Source organism: Macaca mulatta, chromosome 4 (assembly GCF_049350105.2).
Source record: "Macaca mulatta isolate MMU2019108-1 chromosome 4, T2T-MMU8v2.0, whole genome shotgun sequence".
Classification (NCBI taxonomy): Eukaryota; Metazoa; Chordata; class Mammalia; order Primates; family Cercopithecidae; genus Macaca; species Macaca mulatta.
This window is the reverse complement of record NC_133409.1, coordinates 11,465,262-11,478,395: the sequence shown is the minus strand read 5'-3', so window position 1 is coordinate 11,478,395 and position 13,134 is coordinate 11,465,262. Positions and strand designations below refer to the sequence as shown.

General features: G+C 44.6%; 1 protein-coding gene across 12 annotated transcripts in view; it reads right to left on the bottom strand.

Annotated features, from left to right (window-relative positions):
- The window catches only part of LPA (lipoprotein(a)), a 185,552-nt gene that overhangs the window by 85,810 nt on the left and 86,608 nt on the right, over positions 1–13,134 (bottom strand). For 8 of the 12 annotated variants that reach the window (XR_013416145.1, XM_077999211.1, XM_077999216.1 and 5 more), the window contains 4 exons: positions 9,478–9,659; positions 8,112–8,271; positions 3,898–4,079; positions 2,519–2,678 (listed from right to left, as the gene is read on the bottom strand). Coding sequence is in view for 11 of the 12 variants with exons in the window: in XM_077999211.1 (XP_077855337.1) it covers positions 2,519–2,678; positions 3,898–4,079; positions 8,112–8,271; positions 9,478–9,659 (684 nt within the window). In the remaining variant the exon portion in view is untranslated. The remainder of the gene's footprint in view (positions 1–2,518; positions 2,679–3,897; positions 4,080–8,111; positions 8,272–9,477; positions 9,660–13,134) is intronic. The other 4 variants (XM_077999215.1, XM_077999221.1, XM_077999220.1 and 1 more) reach the window with 1 other exon arrangement.

The following is a 13,134-nucleotide window of genomic DNA, read 5'->3' as shown; positions in this document are numbered from 1 at the left end:
AGAAAATATTTTGCATTTACATCTTTCTGCATTTGCCAGTTGCTGGTATCTACATTACATGGGCTGCAGAAAGTTCCCTTCTTCTTCTATTCTTCTTCTATCTAATACCTTTGGGTCACGTCTCTTGTTACACAAGCCTGCTGATTCCAAAGTCTGGCAGTTTCCGCTTTCTTTGTTTGGGGCAGTGCACAATATGCATTTATCCAACACAGATCATCTTCAAGGCATTTTATTGCTGGATTCAGCATTCTCGGTTGATCTCTTCTGGTTCCAGATTATCGTTTTAATAATATTCCCTGGTATGCGGCTCCCAGTGTTTCTGAGGTGAATGCATTAGCAATTTGTATCACTGTACTTCTAGGAAGACACAGCCCTTTTTCTTCCAATTTCTCCTGAGATGTTTCTTCGTATTCTACCTTTGCCTTGTTACCTTCAAACTCTGATGTACAAAAGTAGAGTACACAGGTTTCTGGGTATTTTTTTTCTCCCAAAATTCCCTATTTGATCCCTAGATGTCATGAAACTGTGATTTTTTTCAGTGTTCTTCATAATTGAAAAGTTATCAACCATCCTTGTTTCTGGTACTTGCTTACACTCCAAACTCCCTTGGTCTTTTCTGTGACTTGCTCCCCACATTCAGAAAACCTTTTCAAATTTACCTACATGTCTGTGAGGCTTGGTTGATTTTATATTTCACTATTTCTTCAGGGGTGTTCTTGTGTGTGTGAGAGAGAACTTGTGAGTTTTTGCGTGCATGCCTGTATGGGTGTGTTTTGAATTTGGGTGTGTGTGTGTGTAACTAGTTCTGCAGGTTCTCTAGAATTGTTTTTTGGTTAACTTTTTCTTCTGAAATGTCTAACTTGAGCAGGCGGCAACACAGTAATTTTTTCATTTAAGACACACTTTTTTTATACCAGTTTTTAATTTGATTTTGCTATTCTGTACTATTATTTTCTCTTGATATGATATTTGGTTTGTTGCATATTCATTTTTTAAACATTAGAAATCCGTTATCATACCGATATGTCAAATTTTCACGCAATTCTAATCATTTCTGTCATTTCTGAGCTTGTTCGTATTGCCTGATTTATTTCCTGGTCATGGATCACACAAAATGCTTTTCTACATGTAGTCAAAGTTTAAATTTGGGACTAACTCTGGGGATTCCGCGCAGCTGAGCCAAGACTTCCTTGTTTACTTCAAAAGAGAGTTGAGATTCCCTCTCACAGGCATTCATTGACATGGAAACCGATTTGATGCTTGGACCTTGGCTTTTCAGCTATGAAAGGGGCTGTCTGCAGCTGCCTGATTTCTAGGAATATATTAATTCCACTTTTAAATCAAGGCTGTTCCAGAGTCTCCACTGAATTGGCAATGTGTTCTGTGAGGACTCTCTCATCTAGCTGGTAAGAACTCGGATCTCCCAGAGTGCTATGTGATGTCCGTCTTCCTTATGGAGCTTGCTGTTCTCTTTTAGTTGCTGTTTCTCAGTAAATGTTCTTTGCCATACTTTCTTGTGGAACCATTTTCTGTGCCCATGCAGCGCCATGTCAGGCCAACAACTGGAGGAGACTTCTATGCGTATTTGCAGAGCTCCTTTACTCCACAAAGCAGGACTTATTTGTAGCAGACCTAGAAAATGATAGCTACCAGAGTCATCCCAAACTCCAATACCTCTCATCCTTCAGCAAGATGGCTACAGTCTGCTTGGATTCATCTCCTTGCTAGTGAGTGCAGGAAGTGTACCCAGGTAGAAAGCCAAGGCATCTATGGAGTTGAGCTCATCATTGCCCCACTCTTAATTCTCTAGGTCCTCTACCATCTCTTGTCCCACATGGAGAAACCATTTTTCCATGTCTTTGGTAGTCACTCGTGGCCAAAAAATTGGCCACGGGGTGCTCAGACCCGGGCTTCTGTCCATCTATCCGTCCATTTTGCTTTTCAGCATCGGTCTCCTTGCTGACTCACATCTGCCTTCCTGCCTTGGCTCTTCTGTTTCCACCAACCTATATCCCTTCGGCCACTGGTACTTAGGGCCGAGTGTTTCCCTCCCCATTGGAATATATGTAGATAGAGAAAGGGATACATTTGCCTGTCCATACGTAAGCACATATTCTTTCCTCATTGGCCCATACAGAAAAGGCAAATACAACCTTCCCTTCAGGAATTGGAAGGCAGAATAACAGAATTCCAATTGGAAAGTCTTCATTGACCCTTAGTGGGTGTTGTGGAAGGGTAATCTAAGTGTTTGGTCATTTGCCATTCTGACTTTCTTCATCATGTGATGTCCTCGCCTCCAGATGTCCCTTCTGCTCCATAAAACTAGGAGGAAGGAGAGGCAGCTTAACAGTTCTCTTCTCTCAGACCCTTAGCTCCAAGGCAATCATCCTGAGACATTTTGCTGCACCATCTCTGTCTGACACAAGTTGAGTTCGGAGAACTCAGCTTGAAGCACGTCTCTTCTAACAGAAACTTCAATTGACCTTTTCTTCCCTTACGGTAAAGAACAAAGACATACCCATTTGGGTAGTTTTCCGGGGTCCGACTATGAGAGTGCGGTGTCATAGATGACCAAGCTTGGCAGGTTCTTCCTGTCACAGTGGTGAAGTATGTGCCTCGATAACTCTGTCCATTACCATGGTAGCACTCCTGGACACCAGGCCTTTGGTCAGTTGGTGCTGAAAAGAAAATGGAAAAAATCAAGCTGAGTATCTCTGAGAAAAGAGAAACATGTGAAGCCACTGATGACACGACCAGAAAGGAGTCTATGAGAATTACGACCTTACTCTTTTCCTTATCCGTAGGCCGAGGGATGTGAGAAAACCAACCAACAAACCAACACCAAAGCAACAGATTCCTACCAATCTAGAACCGCAGTAAGTTCTTGGAAATATTTCACCTGCAACCTTAGAGAAATAGAGCAGATCAGAATGCTTCTCACTGGAAAGTGCGCTCATGAGCAAGCACCTTTCTAGGAAACTCTACTGAATGTTCATGAGGAAGATGGGGCAAGATTGATCAAAAGGCACTGCATTTGGCAATGCGGGCTGCAGGTGGTAATCGGCTGTCGGGGACAGAGGCGGGGACAGGTATGTTTCCCTAGACCGTTGTTCATGAAAGCCAAGGCCTTTGGCTTCCGGGCCATGGGGCAGAAAACGGTCCTCTATATCTGACTGAAGGCAACGACACTTTGCTTCTCAGGGATGTGTGCAGGCCAAAAGCTTATTCCTTTGGAGGAGAGAGGGAATCCTCTCGTGCCCCGCATCCTGAATTGCAATAAAGGAGAAGTCTACTACTCTTTCTCTCCAGACCCCTCCCAGGTACAAGTGCCATCACAAAGAGGTTTAAGAACACTGAGAAATCACTCCCTTCAAAGCCTAGGGCTGCAGAGCCTTAGAGCATTGGGAGCTCATGTACTGCTCCACAGACCCAGGGCGATATGGAATTAAGGAAGCCCTGTTAGGTTTCTCCAGGACGACAGGCTCCAGAGTCATATTTCTCGGAATCGGCAATGCGGAAGATTGCACCCAATGCTGTCTACTTGAAGCAATCCCTGGAAATGCTTCCTGGCTTGGAAAGAGTCACACACCTCAGAGCATGTCACAATAAAAATGTTGGCTAAGACACTGAGATAGTCCGTTTTACAACCAGGTGACTTGTGCAGGCAATCACCCTGGAGGGTTTGGGCCCAGCCTAAAGACACAGCCCACCCACGTTGTACCAGAAATCACTCCGCTGACTCCCCCAGAGAGTGCACGCAGGCTTCCTCCTACATGGCAGAACTCAGTCAACACTCGAGCATCCGTGGACCATTGAAAGCTGCCGCACCACTGGGAATTTCCATGGCTTTTCATCCCAGCTTCTAAGCGTGTAGACGTCTGGCCACAGGCTCCTTACCTTGTTCGGAAGGAGCCTCTAGGCTTGGAACCGGGGTGACATTCGGAGGTGCGACGGCAGTCCCTTCTGCGTCTGAGCATTGTGTCAGGTTGCAGTACTCCCACCTGACATTGGGATCCATCGTATAACAATAAGGGGCTGCCACAGGATCTGGATTCCTGCAGTAGTTCCTGATCAAGCCACTGGAAATTCCAAAACGATACATGTCACAAGAGGTGGGACACTATGCACGGGGACGCCACACCGTCTCCTTTGTGCGGCAACATGGTCGTTCCTGGTGCCTTTCTAATATACCCATTAAAAGTACCATATGATTGCCACAAGCACGAATGGCTCTCAATCACTAATCCTCTCTGCACATTTCTCATACTTAAGAGATTATTACTATTTTTGTAAATCTAAAGGAGCAAACGCTTCCTAGAGGCACTGAGATAATGCATACACGTGGCCAAAACATGATCAGACTATTCTCCTTCTACCTTCTGCCCAATCCATCTCTCTGGAATCACTGGTACGCATTTTGACGCCTGTATTGTGCCATTGTTGATTCGCACACAAAGTATCTGTATCTGTCTAGTCTGCGTATCTCTCTCGGTAGGGCTTCATATTCTAAAGTGGGAGTTGCAACTAACATGTAGTTCTTCCGAGAAAACATGGCATCCAGAAGGACAGCCTTTCCAGGTCAACCTTCTCATACTATGTACTCAAAACGGAGTGAAAAGGCTCTACGTTTCACATGGAAACGCCTTGTGCGAATACTACTACGGTCTGTCATTCTCGTATCACGTGGGTCAAGTAGGTTTCTTTCCGCACCACTTCTCAAAGCTGCCCTGGAAAAGTTGCTCCCAGGCAGGATGCAGTATCTCTAGAATGGGTTCCTGGGCAGGACCTTCTCTCTTGCTCTCAATCTATCCTCTGCTGGCCGCAGCCACTCCGGGACTGAGGGAAAGCGGATGAGTTGAAAGAACAGTGGGACCCATGGCATCAAGGAAGACGGCAGGGTAGACTAAGACATCTGAAGAGGTCGGACAGCTACGGAGGAGCAGAAAGCAATGAAGAAGGGGGCAAAGCAGGGGAGGACTTTGGGCTGCGGGGATCTTGAAGCATTCGCTCTTCCTTATGCCTCCCAAGAACCTTGCTCCAACCTCTCAGTATCCTCACATTCATGACCTGTGGCTGCCTGAGAAAATGGGAAATGTATTCTGGGCCATGGGGATCCAACACTCTCTCTCTAGAGACTCTACAATTGTGACCTAGTCTCAACCTCAGACCCTCCATTCCAGGAAGCTGGTTCAATCAGTAACTGGATGTATAAGAGCCCGAGCTCTTGTAAGACTTCTTTTTCTTCCATGGCTTCCCTCTTTGGAATGCATGGAATATTCTTATTATAACATAAACCTCAGAGGTCAAAACTGCGATTGCTCTAGGATTTGCAATATCCCTTCGAACCCACACAGTAACCTTTTATTAATATTACATACCATCGTGCATGAGGTAAGACACAGTGGTACACTTCCAATTATTACCTGCATGATTTATGCTACCTGTTCAACCTGTTACCTCTACATATGCTAAACTTAAACATAGTGCTATCATTCTGCTTCAAGCAGTCAACTCTCATTGAAAAAGACATAGAAATTTGATCAAGAAAATATTTTGCATTTACATCTATCTACATTTGCGAATTGCTGGATTCTACATTATGTGGGCTGCAGAAAGTTCCCTTCTTCTTCTATTCTTCTTCTATCTAATTCCTTCGGGTCATGTCTCTTATTACATAAGGCTGCTCATTCCAAAGTCTGGCAGTTTCTGGTTGCTTTGTTTGGGGCAGTGCACAATATGCATTTATCCAACAGAGATCGTCATCAAGGCATTTTATTGCTGGATTCAGCATTCGCGGTGATCTCTTCTGGTTCCAGATTATCATTTTAATAATATTCCCTGGCATCCGGCTTCCAGTGTTTCTGAGGTGAACGCATTAGCAATTTGTATCACTGTACTTCTAGGAAGACACAGCTCTTTTTCCTCCACTTTCTCCTGAGATGTTTCTTCGTATTATGCCTGTGCCTTGTTACCTTCAAACTGTGATGTACAGAAGTACGACACACACGGTTTTTTCTGTTTGTTTGTTTGTTTGTATGTTTCTGAAATTTCCTATTTGATCCCTAGAGGTTCATGAAACCGTGATTTTGTCAACGTTCTTCATAATTGAAAAGTTATCAACCATCCTTGATTCCGGCACTTGCTTCTACTCCAAACTCCCTTGCTCTTTTCTGTGACTTGCTTCCCACATGCAATAAATCTTTTCATATTTTCCTACGTGTCTGTGAGGCTCGGTTGATTTCGTATTTCACTATTTCTCCAGGAGTGTCCTTGTGTGTGAGAGAAATTGTGAGATTTTGCGTGAGTCCGTGTACGGGTGTGTTTTGAATTTGGGTGTGTGTGTGTGTGTGTGTGTGTGTGTGTGTGTGTGTGTGTGTGTAACTAGTTCTGTAGGTTCTGTAGAATTGTGGTTTGGTTAGTTTTTTCTTCTGAAATGTCCAACTTGATCAGGTGGCCATGCAGTAATTTATTCATTTAAGACACACTGTTTTTATATTAGTTCTTTAATTTGATTTGGCTATTCTATACTGTTAATTTCTCTTGACATGACATCTGGTTTGTTTCATATTCATTTGTTTAAATATTTGAAATCGGTTGTCATAATGATATGTCAAATTTTCATGCAATTCTAATCATTTCTGTCATTTCTGAGCTTGTTTGTATGGCCTGATTTATTTCCTGGTTATGGATCACACGAAATGCTTTCCGACATGTAGTCAAAGTTTAAATTTAGGACTCACTCTCGGGGTACCTCATAGCTGAGCCAATTGACTTTCTTGTTTACTTGTAAAGAGACTTGAGATTTCCTCTCACTGGCAGTTCATTGACTTGGAAACCGATTTGATGCTTGGACACTCGCTTTTCAGCTATGAAAGGGGTTGTCTGCAGCTGACTGTATTCTCGGAATATCTTAATACCACTTTTAAATTATGGCTGTTCTGGGGTCTCCACGGAATTCGCAACGTGTTCTGTGAGGACTCTCCCGTCTAGCTGGTAAGAACTCCAGTCTCCCACAGTGCTATGTGATCTCTGTCTTCTTTATTGAGCTTGCTGTTCTCTTGTAGCTGCTGTTCCTCAGTAAATGTTCTTTGCCATACTTTCTTGTGGAACATTTTCTGTGCACATGCAGCGTCATGTCAGGCCAACAACTGGAGGAGACTTCTATGCGTAGTTGTAGAGCTCCTTTCCTCCACAAACCAGGTCTTATTTCTGCCAGACCTAGAAAGTTTTAGCTACCGGAATCATCCCAAACGCCAATCCCTCCGTTACCTTCAGCAAGATGGCTACAGTCTGCTTGGGCTCCATCTCCTTGCTACTCACTGCAGGAAGGCTATCCAGGAAGAAAGCCAAGGCATCTATGGAGTTGAGCTCATCACTGCCCCTCTCTCAATACGCTAGGGCCTCTACCATTTCCTCTCCCACATGGAGAAACCATTTCTCCATGTCTTTTGTAGTCGCTGCTGGCCAAAAAATTGGCCCTGGGGTGCTCAGACCCAGGCTTCTGTCCATCTCCCCATCCCTTTTGCTTTTCAGCATCCGTCTCTTTTCAGCATCACTCTCATCTGCCTTCCTGCCTTGGCTCTTCTCTTGCTGCGAACCCGTATCCCTTCAGGCCACTGGTACTTAAGGCCGAGTGTTTCCCTCCCCCATTGGAGTTTACACAGACGTAGAAAGAGATACATTTACCTGTCCATAAATAAGCACCTATCTTTCCTCATGAGCCCAGACAGAAAAGGCAAACACAACCTTCCCTTCAGGAATTGGAAGTCAGAATAACAGAATTCCAATTGGAAAGTCTTCATTGACCCTTAGTGGGTGTTGTGGAAGGGTAATCTAAGTGTTTGGTCGTTTGCCATTCTGACTTTCTTCATCATGTGATGTCCTCGCCTCCAGATGTCCCTTCTGCTCCATAAAACTAGGAGGAAGGAGAGGCAGCTTAACAGTTCTCTTCTCTCAGACCCGTAGCTCCAAGGCAATCATCCTGAGACATTTTGCTACGCCATCTGCGTCTGACACAAGTTGAGTTCGGAGAACTCAGCTTGAAGCACGTCTCTTCTAACAGAAACTTCAGTTGACCCTTTCTTCTCTTACGGTAAAGAACAAAGACATACCCATTTGGGTAGTTTTCCGGGGTCCGACTATGAGAGTGCGGTGTCATAGATGACCAAGCTTGGCAGGTTCTTCCTGTCACAGTGGTGAAGTATGTGCCTCGATAACTCTGTCCATTACCGTGGTAGCACTCCTGCACCCCAGGCCTTTGCTCAGTCGGTGCTGAAAGGAAAACAGAAGAAATCAAGCTGAGGATCTCTGAGAACAGACATACATGTGAAGCCACTGATGACACAACCAGGAAGGAGTCTATGAGAATTACGACCGTACTCTTTTCCTTATCCGTAGACCGAGGGATGTGAGAAAACCAACCAACAAACCAACACCAAAGCAACAGATTCCTACCATTCTAGAACCGTAGTCAGTTCTTGGAAATATTTCACCTGCAACCTTAGAGAAACACAACAGATCAGACTGCTCTCCTCATTGGAAAGTGCGCTCACGAGCAACCACCTTTCTGGGAAACTCTACTGAATGGGGCAGGATCGAGCAAAGGGCACTGCATTTGGCAATGCGGGCTGCAGGTGGTAATCGGCTGTCGGGGACAGAGGCGGGGACAGGTATGTTTCCCTAGACCGTTGTTCATGAAAGCCAAGGCCTTTGGCTTCCGGGCCATGGGGCAGAAAACGGTCCTCTATATCTGACTGAAGGCAACGACACTTTGCTTCTCAGGGATGTGTGCAGGCCAAAAGCTTATTCCTTTGGAGGAGAGAGGGAATCCTCTCGTGCCCCGCATCCTGAATTGCAATAAAGGAGAAGTCTACTACTCTTTCTCTCCAGACCCCTCCCAGGTACAAGTGCCATCACAAAGAGGTTTAAGAACACTGAGAAATCACTCCCTTCAAAGCCTAGGGCTGCAGAGCCTTAGAGCATTGGGAGCTCATGTACTGCTCCACAGACCCAGGGCGATATGGAATTAAGGAAGCCCTGTTAGGTTTCTCGAGGGCGACAGGCTCCAGAGTCATATTTCTCGGAATCTGCAATGCGGAAGATTGCACCCAATGCTGTCTACTTGAAGCAATCCCTGGAAATGCTTCCTGGCTTGGAAAGAGTCACACACCTCAGAGCATGTCACAATAAAAATGTTGGCTAAGACACTGAGATAGTCCGTTTTACAACCAGGTGACTTGTGCAGGCAATCACCCTGGAGGGTTTGGGCCCAGCCTAAAGACACAGCCCACCCACGTTGTACCAGAAATCACTCCTCTGACTCCCCCAGAGAGTGCACGCAGGCTTCCTCCTACATGGCAGAACTCAGTCAACACTCGAGCATCCGTGGACCATTGAAAGCTGCCGCACCACTGGGAATTTCCATGGCTTTTCATCCCAGCTTCTAAGCGTGTAGATGTCTGGCCACAGGCTCCTTACCTTGTTCGGAAGGAGCCTCTAGGCTTGGAACCGGGGTGACATTCGGAGGTGCGACGGCAGTCCCTTCTGCGTCTGAGCATTGTGTCAGGTTGCAGTACTCCCACCTGACATTGGGATCCATGGTATAACAATAAGGGGCTGCCACAGGATCTGGATTCCTGCAGTAGTTCCTGATCAAGCCACTGGAAATTCCAAAACGATACATGTCACAAGAGGTGGGACACTATGCACGGGGACGCCACACCGTCTCCTTTGTGCGGCAACATGGTCGTTCCTGGTGCCTTTCTAATATACCCATTAAAAGTACCATATGATTGCCACAACACGAATGGCTCTCAATCACTGATCCTCTCTGCACATTTCTCATAATTAAGAGATTATTACTATTTTTGTAAATCTAAAGGAGTAAACGCTTCCTAGAGACACTGAGATAATGCATACACGTGGCCAATCATGATCAGACTATTCTCCTTCTACCTTCTGCCCAATCCATCTCTCTGGAATAACTGGTATGCATTTTGACGCCTGTATTGTGCCATTGTTGATTCGCACACAAAAGTATCTGTATCTGTCTAGTTCTGCGTATCTCTGTCGGTGGGGCTTCATATTCTAAAGTGGGAGTTGCAACTAACATGTAGTTCTTCCGAGAAAACATGGCATCCAGAAGGACAGCCTTTCCAGGTCAACCTTCCCATACTATGTACTCAAAACGGAGTGAAAAGGCTCTACGTTTCATATGGAAACGCATTGTGCAAATACTGTTACTGTCTGTCATTCTCATATCACGTGGGTCAAGTAGGTTTCTTTCCGCAGGACTTCTCAAAGCTGCCCTGGAAAAGTTGCTCCCAAGCAGGATGCAGTATCTCTAGAATGGGTTCCTGGGCAGGACCTTCTCTCTTGCTCTCAATATATCCTCTGCTGGTCGCAGCCACTCCGGGACTGAGGGAAAGCGGATGAGTTGAAAGAACAGTGGGACCTATGGCATCAAGGAAGACGGCAGGGTAGATTAAGGGATCTGAAGAGGTCGGACAGCTACGGAGGAGCAGAAATCAATGAAGAAGGGGGCAAAGCAGGGGAGGAGTTTGGGCTGCAGGGATCTTGAAGCATTCGCTCTTCCTTATGCCTCCCAAGAACGTTGCTCCAACCTCTCAGTATCCTCACATTCATGACCTGTGGCAGCCCGAGAAAATGAGAAATGTATTCTGGGCCATGGTGATCCAACACTCTCTCTCTAGAGACTCTACAACTGTGATCGAGTCTCAACCTCAGACCCTCCATTCCAGGAAGCTGGTTCAATCAGCAACTGGATGTATAAGAGCCCGAGCTCTTGTAAAACTTCTTTTTCTTCCTTGGCTTCCCTCTTTGGAATGCATGGGATATTCTTATTATAACATAAAACTCAGAGCTCAAAACTTTGTGATTGCTCCAGGATTTGCAATATCCCTTTGAACCCACACAGTAACCTTTTGTTAATATTACATACCATCGTGCATGAGGTAAGACACAGTGGTACACTTTCAATTATTACCTGCATGATTTACGCTACCTGTTCAACCTGTTACCTCTACATATGCTAAACTTAAACATAGTGCTATCATTCTGCTTCAAGCAGTCAAGTCTCATTGAAAAAGACATAGAAATTTGATCGAGAAAATATTTTGCATTTACATCTATCTACGTTTGTGAAGTGCTGGATTCTACATTATGTGGGCTGCAGAAAGTTCCCTTCTTCTTCTATTCTTCTTCTATCTAATTCCTTCGGGTCACGTCTCTTGTTACATAAGGCTGCTCATTCCAAAGTCTGGCAGTTTCTGGTTTCTCTGTTTGGGGCAGTGCACAATATGCATTTATCCAACCGAGATCGTCATCAAGGCATTTTATTGCTGGATTCAGCATTCTCGGTTGATCTCTTCTAGTTTCAGATTATCATTTTAATAATAATCCCTGGCATCCGGCTTCCAGTTTTTCTGAGGTGAACGCATAGGCAATTTGTATTACTGTACTTCTGGGAAGACACAGCTCTTTTTCCTCTACTTTCTCCTGAGATGTTCCTTTGTATTATGCCTGTGCCTTGTTACCTTCGACCTGTGATGTACAGAAGTACAACACACACGGTTTTTTCTGTTTGTTTGTTTCTGAAATTTCCTATTTGATCCTTAGAGGTTCATGAAACCGTGATTTTGTCAACGTTCTTCATAACTGAAAAGTTATCAACCATCCTTGATTCCGGTACTTGCTTCTACTCCAAACTCCCTTGCTCTTTTCTGTGACTTGCTTCCCACATGCAATAAATCTTTTCATATTTTCCTACATGTCTGTGAAGCTCGGCTGATTTCGTATTGCACTATTTCTTCTGGAGTGTCCTTGTGTGTGAGAGAATTTGTGAGATTTTACGTGAGTCCGTGTATGGGTGTGTTTTGAAATTGGGTGTGTGTGTGTGTGTGCAACTAGTTCTGTAGGTTCTGTAGAATTGCTGTTTGGTTAATTTTTTCTTCTGAAATGTCTAACTTGATCAGGTGGCCATGCAGTAATTTATTCATTTAAGACATACTGTTTTTATATTACTTCTTTAATTTGATTTGGGTATTCTATACTGTTAATTTCTCTTGATATGACATCTGGTTTGTTTCATATTCATTTGTTTAAATATTTGAAATCGGTTGTCATACTGATGCGTCAAATTTTCATGCAATTCTAATCATTTCTGTCATTTCTGAGCTTGTTTGTATTGCCTGATTTATTTCCTGGTTATGGATCACACGAAATGCTTTCCGATATGCAGTCAAAGTTTAAATTTAGGACTCACTCTTGGGATACCTCATAGGTGAGCCAATTGACTTTCTTGTTTACTTGTAAAGAGACTTGAGGTTTCCTCTCGCTGGCAGTTCATTGACTTAAAAACCATTGATGCTTGGACACTCGCTTTTCAGCTATGAAACGGATTGTCTGCAGCTGCCTGTATTCTCGGCATATATTAATATGGCTGTTCTAGGGTCTCCACGGAAATGGCAACGTGTTCTGTGAGGACTCTCCTATCTAGCTAGTAAGAATTCTAGTCTCCCACAGTGCTATGTGATCTCTGTCTTCTTTATTGAGCTTGCTGTTCTCTTGTAGTTGCTGTTTCTCAGTAAATGTTCGTTGCCATACTTTCTTGTGGAACCATTTTCTGTGCACATTCAGCGTCATGTCAAGCCAACAACTGGAGGAGACTTCTTTGCATATTTGTAGAGGTCCTTTCCTCCACAAACCAGGTCTTATTTCTGGCAGACCTAGAAAGTTTTAGCTACCAGAGTCATCCCAAACTCCAACCACTCCCCTACCTTCAACAAGATGGCTACAGTCTGCTTGGGCTCCATCTCCTTGCAAGTCAGTGCAGGAAGGGTATCCAGGAAGAATGCCAAGGCATCTATGGAGTTGAGCTCATCATTGCCCCTCTCTCAATTCTCTAGGTCCTCTACCATCTCCTGTGCCACATGGAGAAACCATTTTTCCATGTCTTTCGTACTCGCTCGTGGCCAAAAAATTGGCCCTGGGGTGCTCAGACCCAGGCTTCTGTCCATCTCCACATCCCTTTTGTTTTTCAGTATCCATCTCTTTGCTCACTCTCATCTGCCTTCCTGCCTTGGCTCTTCTCTTGCTGCAAACCCGTATCCCTTC